The following is an 18,684-nucleotide window of genomic DNA, read 5'->3' on the forward strand; positions in this document are numbered from 1 at the left end:
TGTCATTTCGCCACTGGTGTGGCAAGTGATATGCTGATAAAAGTTCGGTGCTGCGCGTTTGAGGTTGGCACTATTAAAGTCCCCCGCCACAATAAGCGCAGCGTCCCGGTGTTGTGTCTGGTGTTGTGTGAGTGCCTCATGCAGCTCGCATAAGGCAGTGTCCGTGTCCGCTTGTGGTGGAATATAAACGGCACTGATTATGACCGATGTAAACTCCCGAGGTAGATAAAAAGGACGACACATGATGGACAGTAGTTCCAGATTTGGTGTGCAGGAGCGTGTGAGAGGAACAACGCTTGCGCTGTTGCACCAGCTGCTGTTTACCATTAACCACACGCCGCCTCCCCTTGACTTCCCCGAGTCCGGTGTCCTGTCCATGCGGTGAACCGAGAAGAACTCGGCCGGCTGGATGGCGTGGTCCGGCACCGCTGGGTTCAGCCATGTCTCGGTGAAGCAGAGGAGATTGCAGTCCCGAATGTCTCTCTGGAACTTTATCCTGGCCCTGAGGTCATCGAGCTTGTTCTCCAGTGACTGGACGTTGGCGAGCAGGATGCTAGGCAGAGGTGTGCGGTGTGCACGGGCTCTCAGCCTGTTCCTGACGCCGGCTCGTTTCCCTCGGGGCCGCCGCTTCGCGTCGCGTCCTTTGTTGTCCCTCAGAATCTCACTCGGCCAGCTCAGATCCGGAGTTAAAAACGTTGAATTGTGAGTACATTGTATACCAATAGAAACAAGAGTGTCTCTATCATAACTAATGTACTCCATGGTGGTAATTTTGCCGGTTTTAAAACGCTGTAAACTAACTTAAAGAACAAAAACAAAGAAAAGGTGGTCGGAACAGTCGTGACGGCAGCCGACCTCACCGGCGCCATCTTGGAAACCCTTTTTTCTGCTTTTTCCTCTCTCTCTCTTCATTTCTCCTTTTTCCTCTACCTATCTCTCTGTGGAGCTATACATGTCGCTCCTGGGCTGACAGTGATCCAGACCTCCTCTGCCCTCTGGACCTGTCTAACTCATCCTGGAGTCCTGCTTCTGGTTGGAGATCTCATCACATGGATGCCCCGTGTGGTCTGCCTGGAATGCGTGTAGTGACTGGGGATGGTTCCACTTTTCTATGAAGGTGGTCCTGTCCTCGACTGATGCAGACAGTTGTTCTCTGTGACTTCAGTCGCTCAATAGTTCAGGACTGGAATTTCTTACAGTCTACCTGAGCCTCCAGGAACAAACTGGACTTTAATCTTACACATCTCCTCTTATACTGAACTTCCAGTCTCGCATATTATTATGCACATCAATCCCTGCTATCTGTTTTCACCTAGATGAGGATGGGTTCTCTGTTGAGTCTGGTTCCTCTCAAGGTTTCTTCCTATTACCATCTCAGGGAGTTTTTTTTCTTGCCACTGTTGCCGTCGTCCTCGGCTTGCTCATCAGGGAGAATCATATCATTTTGATTCATACACATTCACATTTCATACAAACTTAATTCCTTTGATTGTGTAAAGCTGCTTTGTGAGGATTTAAATTGTTAAAAGCGCTATACAAATAAAATTTAATTGGAATTGAAATGCAAGCATGAATTAACAGGCTGTTACGCTGTCGTGAGCAACATTAAAATAAAGCAGAGAAGCTTTAATAATTTAGGGGAGAACAACAGTCTTTCCGTTAATGTGTGTGTGTTTAATTCAGACGAAAGGAGAAAGTTTTACTGTGTAAGATAAGGAGGGGGAGAGCTTCGAGTTCGTACTTGATGACGAGAACATTGCATAGCGCAGGGAGAGCTCATCTGGGATTCCATTTTGCGCTCCAGCTATGTGAACTAAAGAAAAGGATAAGTCCTGTGGTGAGAGAAACCAGTGTGTTATACAAAGGTTAGTGTCTTTTGCCCTTACCAGCCACTATAGATGAGCATGGGTGGTTTCTATAGTGAAAAGGCGACCTTTTAAATAAAAGTATTAATTATTAAAAGTTTAATGGTTTGCATGATATACTGTAGCTCAGTGCGACTTTGCTTATCCAATTGTTGCAGTCTGTAGTTCACAGGATCACTTTTTGCACAACAGTGGAGGGTCCTTGCTAATGGGCCAGGACCTTAGAGGTGACACTGGGGAGCAAAGATAGGACACAATAACTGGGCTGGAACTCCTGGGGTTGTGCAGGCCAGTCATAAGCACTCCTTTGTTCAGCCTAAGCTTGTTCCATATGCTGTTTTACAATAGGAAGCACATGGCTAATATTATTTTAAAAGTTTTGCACACATTCAATAAATGACAAGAAAGGTGATGGTTGCTCCTCCTAGGCTTTTTTGACCACATCAAGCAGGTAGCAAGGCCTATGATCGAAGTTTAAAGGAAGTGAACCCTGTGAAGGCTTAGGGAGTCTCCCGTACTGCTAAGAAGAAAATGGGGATAGGCTGATACCAATTTCACACTCCTTTATCCACCACCTACAGTAGCATAGCATTTTCTTCAGTGTCTAATTAAACCGTTCGACAAGCCCATCTTTCTGTGAGTTGTACACAGATGCGGGTCTGCTTGATCTGCAGCAGTCGACACACATTAGACATTAACTTTGACATGGAAGACGTATCTTGGTCTGTGAAGATTTATTTTAGCAATCCTATGCTGCTGAACAAATACACCAGCACCTTCCGCTATGTTCCATGATGTAGTTTTCCAGAGCGGCATTACCTCAGCATATTGCGTTGCTTGTTCTACCATGACCAAGATGATTTTGTGACCTTTGCTGATTTCAGGAGGTGCCTGACAATGTCCATACAGATGTGCTTGAATGGCACCGTGAGCTTCACTGGTACAGTTTTTGACACTTTGGGCAGAGCTGGCAGAAATTCACATTTAGACATTTTGCAGATGCTCTTATCCAGAGCGACCTACAACAAAGCTCATGTTTCCGTCATTGGATAGATCCTTACACTGGGTTACTTGGTTACTAATTAAGTACCAGTCAAACACCATTGGAATGTTTTTTTTTTTTTATATACAGCAGGCCATTTCTTACCAGGAATTACAGTACAAGGTGGGCCAGGGCTGTGCGGCCTCCTTGGCTTCACCCTCAAATTCACCTGTTTTAAGCAGGGTTCTTTCTGTTGGAGCTGCATTAAGCTCCAGTCACATCTCACCTGCTAAGACAGTGAGAAAAAATTATTAAAAGGATCATTAGCCTCACCTTCTGTGTGAGCTACTGTAGACAGGCTTGGCAGGTGTTGGCCTTCGCTTCCTAGGGCGGTAAAAACGCTTCTTCTGTGGATAATTTTTACAGTATATGCCAGAAACAGCAAACTAGTCGCAACCTAGAATCAGAAGGACGGACAGGTCAAGTATAATGCCAGCCGTCAGGTTATACTTACCAGTCACTGGATAGTCACTGAAAGCAGTATGCAATTGTGATGCAGTGGGCGGGACCACAGCAGGACGAGCTACAGAACTATGCTTGGTTGGTGGAAAGGCTGTAACGTGCTACAGTTTCTGCTTTGAGTAGATCAGAACTTTTGGTGTCTTCATCAGAAAGGGAGAACTGCTCCGCGGTTCTCTGAAAGGTGCGCCTCATAGTGGACATGCGGCATGAGTTTTGTTAACAAGTATTGAGCTTCTCTGCATGGGTCCGGCAGCAGCACAAAGCCTTGCCCATTGTTGCCTGTAGTACTTGCGATAGCTGCTCCAGCAGCGCCTGCTGTTGGATGCTCGTTTTCAAGAGGTGCCAGAGAGACTCCCCTGGGGTTCATTGTGGACGCAGTTCTGGTCTGCCTTTCATAGATGGAACCAGAGCAAGTATTTAATTAATTTGTCATACTATGTTAGTATAATTAGTCAAATTTTATCAAATAAGGTGAACTAATAAGTTAACCACTTAATTTTCTAGTTCTATAAGTTATTATAATATTAAATAAATTCATTAAGTAAATTTAAGGTTGTAGTAAAAAATAATTATGTCTATAAACTTACAGAAGGGTTGTTGACTGAATTGCATAAGGGATGTACAAGTCTAGCCAGGACTTGTGATGAAATTTGAATTAACAAATTTAAATTAAACCATCAAAGAAGACTTCAACCACAGACAAGTGATGAAACATTTAATGAAGCAGGCAGTCCATTTATAGCTCTGGTGTACTGAGAAAACATTCTACCTTGATGGTATCCAAGCAGTACAGAGGACTATATAGAGAAATAAAGATAGTTTTTACTTTTTTAAATGTGTTCTGTTATTCTGCACGAACAAATTTGAACACCCCTTGTACTATGAGTAAAAATGTTACAAGTTTTTGTGCTATGTTAAAATGAGAATGCACTTATTGACCCCCTTTATATTTACCACCTTTATTAGCTCACAGGGATGTGGAAGTAGATTCCACACCAAACAGCCCTGTAGTTGAGGGTAACAAGATCTCACTTCAGTGCACCATCAAGGACCATCTTGGATCTACAGACTATGAGTGGCTCGTTTCCCAAAACACCACCACCACCCGCTACAAAGGAAGTAACTTAGTCCTTGAAAATGTCAGCAGAGACAACCGTTTCCTGCATCGGTACCAATTCCAGCAACTATTGATCAGTATCTATTGTAAGTCATCTTGATGTGATTTATTTTCATTTAAAGTGAAATCCTGAGGTAGGTTACAGAAATATGTGTTAGTAGTCATATTATGTAGTGTTCTATAAAGATCTTGCACATGAAATCACAGAATAAAAAATATAAAGTATAAAAATATAAAGATTTTAGTTATTTTCTAGTGTGTACTAATAGTAATAAATGTTGAAGTATACTGTGTACTGTACAGAGCAACCAATGGAGGCTTTATCAATTCATTTTATTATTGTTTAATATAAAACAACATGATTAGATTAGTCATACTTAGCTTTTAATAACTTCAATAGTGTTCCTGTCACAGAAAATGTGACACAGGATATGTACTAGCACCTGTGTAATGACTTTTCTGTGTTGTAGTGACCAATGGAGGGGATAAAGAGGAGACAAATGAGAGCCATGAGGAAGACAAGTAGCCGAGCAACACAGCGCCGAGGTTGTGCATGTGTGTTTATGTGTGGACATGCATAGTGAAAAATTTCTGACAAAAAAAAGTGTTCAAGTACAATAAAATGTCTGTACAAGTTTAGCATGACTCCCGTCTTCTTATTTTTAAACCAACTTTTCTGTGGGCGTCCTTTACTCTTGTGAGTTCACTCAGGTTTGTTGATTAGGACGTAACTGATTGCTTTACTTCCCATGCAGCCCTCGGGTATGTTTCCTTCTGGTTTTCCCTTTTAGTTACGCTGTCATAGTTATTAATGTTGAAGTCCCTGCTTGCTCATTGTACAAATATACACTGACCTAATCCATTATACAGTATGTGACAGCGAGCCTAGCAAATTCTCTCGCTCTCACTCTCTCTCTCCCTCGCATGGCTCCTAAGACACAAGTAGTCTTGACCCTTTGTGCCCTTAAGACCTGGCTGATTCTTCCTGTTGATATACTTCTGTTTTTTATTATTATTATTGTTATTATTATTCACATCCGGAGGTATTATTTTTTTTCTGTAAGGCCGCTTTGTAACAATGTGCATTGTTAAAAGTGTTATATAAATAACATTGATGCAAATTTAATATACTGTGGAACCTTGGATTATAGTTGGCAGGGAATTAGACTCCCCTCTCCATCTTCCACAGTAACCCTTCTTCCTCTATTATTTAAGTTTCTCTCTCTCTCTCTCTCTCTCTCTCTCTCTCTTACACACACACACACACATTAACCTGCACTTTAAATTTCAAATTAAAATTTTATTTGTCACATACACAGTACGATATGCAGTGAAATGCTTAGACAACTGCTCGTGACCTAAAAATAGAAGACTATGAATAGTAATAGGAAATAAATATGAAAATTAAAATAAAGGGTAAATAAAACTAGGAAAGAATAAAATAAAATATAAAAATGAAAGTAAAAAAAAATAAATAACTGTACAACAAAAATACACAATATAGAAAATGGCAGCTGAACGGGTAGGTATATATTTATGTAATTTTTGTGTGGAATGGAGTTAGAATAAATGGTAATGTTCAGCGTTTGTGCAATCCACATATTTAAAGTGTCTTGTGCAGTGCAAAATATGCTTAAAAGTGATTTATTTAAAGTGACTTGTGACAAAGTGATATGATGACCACAAAGTGTAGTTGTGCAGTGGCCACTAGTGTAAACGAATGTCTAGAATGTCCAGTGTGTGTGTAAAAACCATATGCGTGGGTCAGTACTGTGTGGTGGTGTGATTGAGAGACCGTATCGCCTTTGGGAAGAAGCTCCTCCTCAGTCTCTCTGTGTTGGCCTTCAGGGAGCGGAATCGATTTCCTGACCTCAACAGAGAGAACAGTCCATTGTTGGGATGGCTGAGGTCCGTCACAATCTTCCTGGCCTTGGTCCAGCACCGCCTGCTGTAGATTGAGTGCAGGTCAGGGAGCTCGGTGCGGATGGTGCGCTCAGCTGATCACACAAACCTCTGTAGAGCTCGTCTGTCCTGCATGGTGCTGCTCCCGAACCAGGTTGAGATGTTTCCTGTCAGGCTGCTCTATATGGTGCAGGAGTAAAAGTTCCTGAGCACCTTGGAGGGCAGTCGGAAGTCTCTCCAGCGTCTGAGGTGGTAGAGACGCTGTCTGGCCTTTTTCACCACGGTGTTGATGTGACAGGACCATGACAGGTCCTGCGTGATGTGAACACCGAGGTATTTGAAGCTGTCCACTCTCTCCACTGGGCTCTTGTTGATGACGGGGGTCTGGTAGTTCCTCTTCTGCTTAGTGCGGAAGTCCACTATCAACTCCTTTGTCTTACTGACGTTTAGAAGGAGGTTGTTCCTCTGGCACTAGTTCTCCAGATTCCTAATCACCTTCAGGTAGGCCGTCTGGTTGTTATCAGAGATTAGGCCCACCACAACGGTGTTGTCAGCAAACTTAATGATGGTGGTGGAGCTGGTAGTGTGTACCAAGAGTACAGCAGGGGGCTCAGAACACACCCCTGGGGGGCTCCAGTGCTGAGAGTGATGGAGGTTAAGACATGTCAGCCCATCCTTACTGCCTGTTAGGAAGTTGGAGATCCACTGACACATAGATGAGCTGAGTCCCAGGTGCTCCAGCTTGATGGTGAGTGTGGAGGGAATTATGGTATTAAATGCAGAGCTGTAGTCGATGAAGAGCATTTTAACATAATTCCCCCTTCTAGTGTCAAAGTGAGTAAGTGATGTGTGGTGTAGATGAGAAATGGCATCGTCTGTGGAACGATTTGGACGGTAAACAATCTGTAGTGGGTCGAGTGTGTCTGGTAGTGAAGAAATGATGAAGTCTCTGGCCAGGCGTTCAAAGCACTTCATCACTACTGAGGTAAGGGCTACAGGGCGATAGTCATTGAGAGAAGCAGGGTGGGGTTTCTTCGGACCAGGAACAATGATAGACTCTTTGAAGCATGTGGGGATCACTGAGATAAAGAGATGTTGAATATCTCAGTAAACACAGGTGCTACAGTAGCTGGTCTGCGCAGGCTCTGAGGATACGACCTGAGATGCCGTCTGGTCCTGCTGCTTTTCTGGTGTTCACTCTCTTGAAGGCTCTCCTCACGTCATGCTCGGTGATGAACGCGTTTCCGGTGCTGGCAGTGTCTTCCTGTCTGCAGCCGTTAGCGCCGCTAGCATTAGCATCGTTAGCGTCTTTAGCTGCAGCCTCGAAGTGAGCATAGAAAGCACTTCAGCTCGCTTCAGCTCGTCTGCCAGAGTCGCGTCCGCGTTCGTCATACTGGATGTTGGTGTTTTATAATCCGTTATTGTCCTTAGTCCCTGCCACAGGCTCCTAGAGTCACTCTGTTGGAGCTGCGACTCTAGTTTCCTCCCGTAGCGCTGCTTCGCCTCTTTCACCACCTTCCGGACGCTGTATGACGCAGCCTTGTATGGTTCCATGTCCCCCAACGCAAGTCCCGTGTTGTAGACAGCGGGTCAAGATCTCAGAGTGTCGCGGATGGTTTTATCCACCCACGGCTTCTGGTTGGGAAACATTCTAATAGTCTTTTTCTCCACGGCATCATCCGCTAGTTTCCCAATGAATCCCACAACCGCTTCCGTAAACACGCTGATGTCATCATCGGAGCTGTTTCGGAACATGTCCCAGTCTGCGTCATCGAGTGCGTCCTGTAACGCGGCCACCGATTGGTCCGTCCAGCACGCGACCTCCCTCTGAACCAGAACTTCCGTTTCAGCCTTTGTTTGTATTTTGGCATGAGGAAGATGGCGGCGTGGTCAGATTTGCCAAACGGAGGGCAAGATTGTGCCTTGTAGCCGTCCTTGACCGTTGTATAACAATGATCTAGTGTCCTTTCGCCCCTTGTGGGGCAGGTGATGTGCTAATAAAAGTTCGGCGCTGCGCGTTTGAGGTTGGCACTATTAAAGTCCCCTGCCACAATAAGCACAGCGTCCTGGTGTTGTGAATGTTGTTGTGTGAGTGCCTCATGCAGCTCGCATAAGGCAGTGTCCGTGTCCGCTTGTGGTGGAATATAAACAGCGCTGATTATGACCGATGTGAACTCCCGAGGTAGATAAAAAGGACGACACATGATGGACAGTAGTTCCAGATTTTGTGTGCAGGAGCGTGTACAAGGAACAACGCTTGCGCTGTTGCACCAGCTGCTGTTCACCATTAAACACACCCTGCCTCCCCTTGACTTCCCCGAATCCAGTGTTGCCAGCTATTTTCAACGGACAGTAGCTAAAGTCTGCTCGAAAAGTCGCCAAATGTCGCTAGATGACGTCATGCGTAAAGTGCATATTGATGACGTAATTACGTCGTATTTGCATTTTGCGTGTTTTCCCTAATCCTTCCTCATGTGTCCAATATAATTATGTACTTAAGCTTTGTAACAGTGAGTAATATAAGTGCATCGGAAGAAAAAATAAATAAAAAAAAAAGAAAATGAGGAGAGACAGGCCTGTCTGTGAGTGCTTTGGGACGGGGGAGGGGCTGGCGGCGGCAGCTGCTGTGGCAAGTTGAGAAGAGTCAGTACAGACACATCAGAGTCTCCAAAAGTCTCCAGTAACACAAGAAAAACTCGCCAGATTTGTCGCTAGTTGCTTTTTAAAAAAAATGTCGCTAGAGGGATTTGAAAAGTCGCTAAATATAGCGACAAAGTCGCTAAGTTGGCAACACTGCCCGAATCCCTGTTCCTGTCCATGCGGTGAACCAAGAAGAACTCGGCCGGCTGGATGGCGTGGTCCGGCACCGCTGGGTTCAGCCATGTCTCGGTGAAGCAGAGGAGATTGCAGTCCCGAATGTCTCTCTGGAACTTTATCCTGGCCCTAAGGTCATCGAGCTTGTTCTCCAGTGACTGGACGTTGGCGAGCAGGATGCTAGGCAGAGGTGTGCGGTGTGCACAGGCTCTTAGCCTGTTTCTGACGCCGGCTCATTTTCCCTCGTGGCCGCCGCTTCACGTCGTGTCCTTTGTTGTCCCTCAGGATCTCACTCGGCCAGCTCGGATCCGGAGTTAAAAACTTCAAATTGTGAGTACATTGTATACCAATTGAAACAAGAGTGTCTCTATCATACCTAATGTACTCAATGGTGGTAATTTTGCCGATTTAAAAACGCTGAAAACTAACGTAAAAAAAAAAAACTAAGTCACTAAGAAAAGTCGGAGCATTCGTGACGGCAGCCGACCTCACCGGCGCCACTATCTTTACCTTTGAAAAGAATCGTGACAGAGCACTGTTTCCATTAGAGAAAGAGAAAGAGAGAGAGAGTGTGTGTGTGTGTGTGTGTGTGTGTGTGTGTGTGTGTGAAAGTGAGGGGAGGAGGGGTGGGTGCGTGAAGGCAAGAGGGTATGTGTGTGCGTGTGTGACGGGGCATGATGTCCAATAACAAAGTGCAGGCTGATACAGAGAGGGAGAGGGAAAATGAATCTTAAACCTCTCTAACGAGACTTTCTTTTGCTTTTTACGTGCGCACACACGTGTGTTATAATAAACAGTGCATGCATGCTGTACACACACGCATACAAACACAAAATAAAAGATGTTTTACGTGCCCACACATGGTCACAGTCTTATAGTAAACAGTACACAGGTGCACGTATGTTGATTATACCAGTAAAACACGTGACACAAAGACCCAGCAGGGGAGACGATTACCCACAATTCCGCAGCGCAAGAAGTAGAAAACCGTCGGCTCAGTTGTGATTATGTGACACTTGGCATCAAAACAAGAAGCGCATGCGTGATACATGATACTTGGTACTCGTAAAGCAAGACTTGTTCGTTTTCCAAGTCAAAATTTATTTAAAATCTTTGCTCGTCTTGCGGAACACTTGCAAACCGCGTTACTTATAATAGGGAAGTGAAACCAGAACTTTTATAAACTAAATGGCTTGATTATGTTGTAACAACCAGATAAAGTACTGTTAAAAGAAGTTACACTAAATGGAGGCCTTTTATCTCTGTGTTGGTGTTGCGTTAAAATCAGAAGCGCAAAACAGACGAACACACAAATAATTAAACAAACCCAAACGTACTGTATATTATACAAAAAACGAACAAAGCAAACAAAAAGTGCACCAAAAACAAGCAAACAAACAATATTTACAAAATACATACAACAGTGTATATGTGTGTGTGTGTAAGAATGAGTGTGTGCGCGTACGTGGATGGATTAAATGTCCAGATTCGAGGTTATTATGAGTAGGAGAATTGGATCACCGGGATTAATGAACAGTCCGAGAGCTCGATTACGGAGATTGAGAAGTCCTGTGAAGAGGTCCGGTCGTTGATGATCCGTATCGCTTCTTCCCGGTTGCCCCTTTAAATCTGGGTTGGTGACCTCCTGCGTCACTACTGACCTCTCGAGACCAGGAAGTAACGTCTTGCAAGAGCACACTTTGAGAACCAACAGGTTTTAGAAGCAAACATAACCGCTTGGGTCCTTTGAGTTCATCAGCTTAATCTTTCATGCCTATATATCAATAAAAATAACCCTTATGAGGCCGCTCTACAATGTATTATTTACAACAATAGGCCCAAAATCTGTAAAGGAAACTGAGTCTCACATGTTAATACTTTTTGCATTATTTTATCTTATTTAAAAATATATATTTTATAATAGATGACATCACCCAGTATCTAAACACTGACACGTACATTGATTTAAAATAATTCTGATTTAAGGTTTTAAAGAAGGAAGAAATAATTTGAGTATACTCACATCTTAAAAATCTTGAGCTATTTCAAAATGTCTGGGTGTGTCATCTCAAAATATGCAGTGCAGTTATTAATATAAATTTTTCATATTTTTGTAAATAATAACCTATTTTCCGGGTAATATAGCACCAAAATGTAAATCCATCTGTACATCATGTGTTAAAAATTGCATTGTGTCATTATGGCCACAAGGGGGGAGTAAACTTTACACTACAAGGATTACACACACATGGCATTTCCACCTGCCTCTTGATTATAATGAGGACTGACACTATTTCTCGACATTGCTGTCTCTGGATTTCTATCTTTGCCAAAAGCAGGATTGTGGAGGTTCACTTTGTTTAGTAGCAAACAGTTCTGTGCTTCCTGTTTGCACACTTTTGGAAAGAGACAAAATCCAGCTGTCTGCAACTTGTACAGTTCTAAATACAAAAGATGTTCATGTACCTACATGGATCATATGTCAAAGCTTTGTATAGCGTAAATTAGTCATTATATTCAATTTGCACAGCACATTGGAATACAATGTAAGTGGTGTCTAAATGCAATAACAGCTGTATGTTTGGTAATGTGCATATCAGAATAGTGTGTTAATAGTGCTCTAATAACTTGTGTAATAGGTATAATGATATTTATTTATTATTTAGATGCAGAATTTTTCAAAAAAAGAAAAGTCAATTATAATCTGCAGACATTAATGTGCATTAATGCACATAAAACACATTTGAGGGAAAATATATGAATGGATGTCAGTAAAAGACAAGCATGTGGCATTGCAAGGCAGCATAACACACTCACTATCTGCCCTTCTCCTTATACATAACCTTACATACTGTATACCCTTACCCTCACTGGCTAGTGGTACTGTGGTTGACAGAGGTGAAAAACAGCATGCCATTCCCATCATCCAAAGAGAGTATAGACAATTTTGCTTCCTTGGCTTCCAACTGAAGAAATAGAATGGAAAAACTGAGTAGCAAAATAAGGAAATGAAAAATATACTGCTTGCAAAAAAAATAAAAATAAAATGCACACACTGAGTTTTCCTATGCCAGTTTTTAATTTTAATTTCACTGTGCAATAGGGTGGCTGATTCATAAGCAGAATGAGAAAGAAGAAAAATTCTAAAAGTTGTGATAATCTGGTGGTTCAATACATTCAGGGCATCAACTGACTTGTACAGTAAATAGAAGCCTTTGTTTTTCTGATCACTATTTTTCTTGCCAGGTAATAATAGATAGATGGGAGTTTAAAATTTTTAAAATAGCAATTCTTTCCAGATGTTTGTTGCATGAAAACGAAAGGTTGCTTGACTTAAGCTTAATGGCTAAAGTTTAAGTACAAAAAAAGAGTCTTCTTTGTCTTTCGGCTGTTCCCTTTCAGGGGTCTCCACAGCGAATCCTCTGCCTCCATCTAATCCTATCCTCTGCATCCTCTTCTCTCACACCAACTAACTTTATGTCCTCTCTCACTGCATCCATAAATCTCCTCTTTAGTCTTCCTCTAGATCTCCTGCCTGGCAGTTCCAACCTCAGCATCCTTCTACCGATATATTTAGTATCTCTCCTGAACATGTCCAAACCACCTTAGTCTGGCCTCTCTGACTTTATCTCCAAAACATCTAACACGGATTTTACCTCTGATGAACTCATTCTTGATCCTATCCATCCTTGTCACTCCCAAAGAGAACCTCAACATCCTCAGCTCTGCTACCTCCAACTCTGGGGTCAGGGGTAGCTCAGTGGTTAAGGCATTGGACTATGGTTCGGAAGATCCCAGGTTCAAACCCCACAACCACCAAGTTGCCACTGTTGGGCCCTTGAGCAAGGCCCTTAACCCTCAACTGCTCAGATGTATAATGGGATAAAAATGTAAGTCGCTCTGGATAAGAGCGTCTGCCAAATGCCTAAATGTAACTCTGCCTCCTGTCTTTTCATCTGTCATCCTGTCCATCACCAGAGCAAACAAGAAGGGGCTTAGAGCTGATCCTGAATGCAGACCCACCTCCACCTTGAACACCTACAGCTCTCATACATGTCCTGCACCACTCTAACATACTTCTCTGCCACTCCAGACTTCCTCATACACCACAGCTCCTGTCGTACGCTTTCTCTAAATCTACAAAGTCACAATGCAACTTTTTATTACCTTCTCTGTACTTCTCCACCAGCATCCTCAAAGCAAATACTGCATCTGATGTACTCTTTTCAGGCATGAAACCATATTGCTGCTCATAAATGCTCACCTCTGCCCTTTACCTAGCTTTTACTACTCTTTCCCACAGCTTCATTGTATGGCTCATTAGCTTTATGCCTCTGTAATTGCCAAAGCTTTGCACATCTCCCTTGTTCTTAAAAATCGGCACTAATACACTTCTCCTCCATTCCTCTGGAATCCTCTCACTCTCCAAGATCTTGTTAAACAAACTAGTCAGAGACTCTACTGCCACCTCTCCTAAGCATTTCTATACCTTCACAGGTATGTCATCAGGACCAACAGCCTTTCCAAACTTCATCCTCTTCAACGCCCTTCTCACCTCACTTTTATTAATATTTGCTACTTCCTGCTCCACAACAATCACCTCTTCTACTCTTTGTTCTCTTTCGTTTTCCTCATTCATCAACTCCTTAAATCTTTCCATACCCTCCTGGCATCTGTCAGTACATTTCCATCTTTATCTTTAATCACTCTATCCTGCTGCACATCCTTCCCATCTCTATCTCTCTGCCTTGCCAACCTGTACAGATGCCCCTCTCCCTCCTTACTGTCCAGCCTAGCATACAAGTCCTCATATGCTCATTGCTTGGCCTTTGCCACCTCTACCTTCACCTTACGCTGCATCTCCCTGTACTCCTGTCTACTCTCTTCAGTCCTCTCAGTGTCCCACTTCTTTCTAGATAGCCTCTTTCTCTGTATATACTCCTGGACTTCCTCAATCCACCACCAAGTCTCCTTGTCCATTAAGTCCAAAACCAAGTAGTGGCCCATTAATGCTTAATTCCTCTCCAGGCTCAGATGTTCCTCTCCAAGCTTCTCTTTAACCATGCAATAAAATGCTATTAAGCAATCATGCAACTAAAATAACAAAACTCAACATTTGCATATAAAAATAAAATCCATTATTAAAAGCAACAAACTGTATTAAATTGATAATAATCTGTATTAAATGTATCAACCCTTTAATGTTCAAAATGCATCAGTGGTCTGGTAAATAATTTAGAAAATAAAACCAGATAGACTTCTTTATCAGTCTGTGTATTATGTGATATAATGCATCCTTTAATGCTGTTTAAAAACTCTACTAGAGTAGTGAGGGCCAGAGGGGGATTTAATAACACATTGCTGACCTGTGCTGAAAAGAGCTTTACACTAATTTAAATGATAAACTGTAACTGTTAACTAAAACATCATCATGAACTGAGAGCATACACAGCAGATCCCTGTTTACAGTGGATTCACTTATATAGTCTTTGAATCTTATATTTTTTTGCCCCAAACTTTCAAATTCAGCATGCCTAAAATGCCCCCATTCCAAGCAGGAATCTAAATATGGATGCAAATGAGTTCCACTATTATTCTATGCTTCAACTAGGTTGAATTTTGACTGACTAACTAGCTGGATTAGTAACTGGGTTGTCTTTACCACACACAATTGTACAAAATTCTTTCTAATTTAACCAACCACTCCAACCAGAACACACTCCGAGTTTTTTCAGAAGTGTAAAAAACAAAATTAGCACAAATACAATAGCACAGCATGAAGCAGAAATAGTTTGATTGACATTTTTCCATATATGGTCTAAAATATAAATTATTTTATATAAACTCCCTAAATGTGTTTTAGTTTGCAGAGCCCAAGTGATAAACGTCTTGTTAGTAATAATGATTTATGAATGACTTCTTTTGAACAGCACTCATTCGATTGACCACAATTTTCCTATTTTATTTTTTATTTTTTTGCAAAGATTGGGAAATGCAGGATTTCTAATGAACTAATCCTGTTTCTCAAACTAGCAGCCAAAAAAAAAAAAAAAAAACACACAAAAAAAGAGCAGAATGTGCAAAAGATTTTCCCATATTTGTACAAGGAGTACCACAGAAGATATATACACAGAATCTTATAAAACAGTTTCGGCTTAAGCCATGACCTCATTAAAGTGTACCAAGTGTCATTGCACGATGTGACAAAAACAAAAAGAGAAGTACTGTAGCAAAGCCTTCCAGCTCGCAATCACTCCTCTTCACATGCTCCCACACCACACTTTCAATTTCTCAAGCATTCATATTTAAAACAATTGTTTTTGGAAGGCAAAACAACGAAATCACTGAGCTTCAGCCTTTTTTTAAGAGTCAGTTGTAAACAGATTTTTATTCTGAAGTCAAATCGCTATATTGCTACACAGTGGCCGGAGCGCACCGGCATGATGCTTGGCCCCCTTTTTTCCTCTCCAAGTGAAGAGACATAATATTCATGTAATCCAGTTAAAATTAACACACATTTATAGCAGTGTAAAGGCATTAATCGTGGGACAGGGGTAGCTCAGTGGTTAAGGCATTGGACTACGGTTCGGAAGATCCCAGGTTTAAACCCCACAACCACCAAGTTGCCACTGTTGGGCACTTGAGCAAGGCCCTTAACCCTCAACTGCTCAGATGTGTAATGAGATAAAAATGTAAGTCGCTCTGGATAAGAGCGTCTGCTAAATGCCTAAATGTAAATTAATCAAATGCAAAATAAGGGATAATAATTGGAACAGTCATAATAGTTCTGAACATATACTGTACTATCTAATATTCAACAACAATCTAATAAAATAAATCAACATATAAATACATTTACAGAGTGTACCAGCTAAAGCATTAAAAGAGTTAGTGAGGGTAACGACAGTATTATCCAAAGAGGGAAAGACATGCAGCACAGTCCCAATTTATATTCAATATCTTAAGTTTTTTCTTTTTAAAAAAATAATGATTCTTCTTTAACTGTGCTTTCTTCATCAATAATAATAATAATAATAATAATAATAATAATGATCATGATGATGATTATCATCAGCATCATCATCATCATTAGTAGTAGTACTATTAATAGTAGTAATGATGTGCTTAATATTATATTTATAATTATCAGTAGTAGAAGTATTAGTAACTCTGTGGTTATTATTATTATTATTATTAGTAATAGTAGCAGTAGTAGAAGTAATGCTTGATAATTTTTATTATTAGTAAAATTAATGCTGTGGTTGTTATTATTATTGTTAATATAGTTGGGACAGTGGTGGCTCAGGTGGCTAAGGCTCTACGGTGTCGATTTGGGAATTTGAGGATCCACATTTAAGTCCTGCTGTCTACCCCACTACCCAGCCACTGCATGCCATGCCATTCCCAAGCCCGATTAGAAAAATAAGATGGTTGTGTCACGAAGGCATCCGGCATAAAACATGTGCCAAGGTGTCAATGCAAATGACAGTTAGTATAATTTTCTAGTAATCAACTATTGGGGTACAATTTGAATTTTATTGAAGAAACCTCCTAATGATAAAAATATTTATTTAAAAAAAAAAAAACTGAAAATGCACTGTTCCAAATTATTATGCACAACATAGTTAAAACATTTTACCATATCAAATTCAAAATTCTTCTCCCGCACGCTCCCTCATGATGGCGCTTCTCCCGCTGTCGATGGCTGGTCTGGCCCCTCCCAGCTCTCCGTGGGCGCGGCCTCAGTCGGGAGTCCTCGCTGACGACAAGTGCATTTTCATTATTATTATTATTATTATTATTAATACTACCACTACATTTGCATACAATGACGTGACTTAATTCTGCCAAACCTGATAGCAGATTGTACAGAAATTGTGTTCCCTTTCGAAGGCTACACTCAATGCTGCGTGAAAACGCTATGTGAACATCTTGTCATGTTGCCGGTTGTGAACCATGTGTGTATCAAACACGCCAAATTTTTGGCTTTTATAACCTCGGTCAGGTGACGTCATCTGATTGGACGCACCTGCAGGTTATAAATAGGAGTGAACCAGAAACATTCCTCAGATTCTTGTCTTCACCTAGTTGTGAGCGTGTTGTGTCTAACCAGCAAAATAAGTGTTTAACTCACCGATAATGGCAGAGTTTAAACGAGATGTCCCTCCGTGTGTATAATCCATATCGGAGGGTGATCTCTTTACTTTACTGCTTCGATTAAGTGCTACGCGCGCGCCTCGCATTCCTTGAGAAGCCTCGAGCCGCCGTGCATTCCTGGGGCTTAAACTCGTGCATCCGGCAGAGCAGTGAAAGACGGATTTAAAAACTCCTTTCTTTCGCGTTCTCATCGGATCGGGAAATTCCCCCGTCCGCTCTCAAGCGCGCCCTGGCGCTTCTTGTGAATGGGCAAAGATAAACATCCTCTCTTGCTTCCGCGGAGATGGTAATAGCCTCTAAATAAAAAAATAAATACATTAAAATAAATAAATAATAAGTTTCTGACGGCAGGTTCTGTCGGGTGGCCGGGGGGCGGAGCCTCAACGAGGCTCTCTCTCCCCTTTTCTTAGCAATCTCCATATGAGTTAACCCTTTCATGGAGTAAGCTGTATTCATCCCGTGTTTTCTTGCTATCAACTTATTTATTTATTTAAATATAGTTGAGGTAGAAGCGCGGAGTTATATGATGACACCCAGATAGAAGAGACGCTTCCAGGCTATCTCTCTTCTGGGACATCATCCTTCCTGAAAAGCTATTACTTCCTTTCAAGCTGTGTAGACTTTTTATCTTCCCTGAAGGGAAAAGCTTTTCAGGCAGCAGGTCAGGTTGGTGCTCCATTGCACACCATGGCGGTTTTGCACGCCCACCAGGCTGACCTGCTGAGTGACTTGAGTACTGGCGGGGCTCTGCAAGGTAAGGCGTATTGGACTTACGCCGGGCCACAGACTTGTCTCTTCATGCAACAAAGCAGATGGCTCGTGCTATCGGCCGTTTTATGGCTGCTATGGTCTCCGCGGAGAGGCACTTGTGGTTGAATCTCAGGGGCATCAAGGAGAAGGATCGTGTATTCCTCCTCGATGCCCCATCTCGCCTCCCGGCCTACTTGCCGATGTCGTTAACTCGGTCGCCACTAGGTTCATGAGGCGAAGTTATATAACAAGCCTTCGGGAAATTCCTTCTCCGCCTTGCTCAAGAGTCGGGACTGTCGGCCACCCAGTCTCGACCGGGTCTGACTGTTGCGAGGCGTGAAACACACAAGGAGAGTGTTTTTGAGCTGGGCACCCCCTCGCAAGATTGGGGTGCGTCACGCAATCCGCCTCAAAAGAGGTCAGACTGGCATATTGTCTTCACAAAGAAGCCCTGAGGTTCATGTGCCCAGGACCGTGGGGGGTGGCCCCCCAATGGGGAGAGGCACGCAGAATTCCTTTTAAAGAATGTGAAATTTGAGCGTAAGCAGCCACAGCTGTCTCCCGCTCGTGTCGAA

General features: G+C 42.4%; 1 protein-coding gene across 1 annotated transcript in view; it reads left to right on the forward strand.

Annotated features, from left to right (window-relative positions):
* Window positions 1–5,125, forward strand: part of LOC128514120 (B-cell receptor CD22-like) — a 38,607-nt gene extending 33,482 nt beyond the window's left edge. The window contains exons 9-10 of the mRNA XM_053487818.1: window positions 4,336–4,572; window positions 4,957–5,125. Of these exons, the coding sequence (XP_053343793.1) occupies window positions 4,336–4,572; window positions 4,957–5,012 (293 nt within the window). The 3' untranslated portion in view covers window positions 5,013–5,125. The remainder of the gene's footprint in view (window positions 1–4,335; window positions 4,573–4,956) is intronic.
* The last annotated feature ends 13,559 nt before the right edge of the window (window positions 5,126–18,684 follow it).

The sequence above is a fragment of the Clarias gariepinus genome, chromosome 26 (assembly GCF_024256425.1).
Source record: "Clarias gariepinus isolate MV-2021 ecotype Netherlands chromosome 26, CGAR_prim_01v2, whole genome shotgun sequence".
Taxonomy (NCBI): domain Eukaryota; kingdom Metazoa; phylum Chordata; class Actinopteri; order Siluriformes; family Clariidae; genus Clarias; species Clarias gariepinus.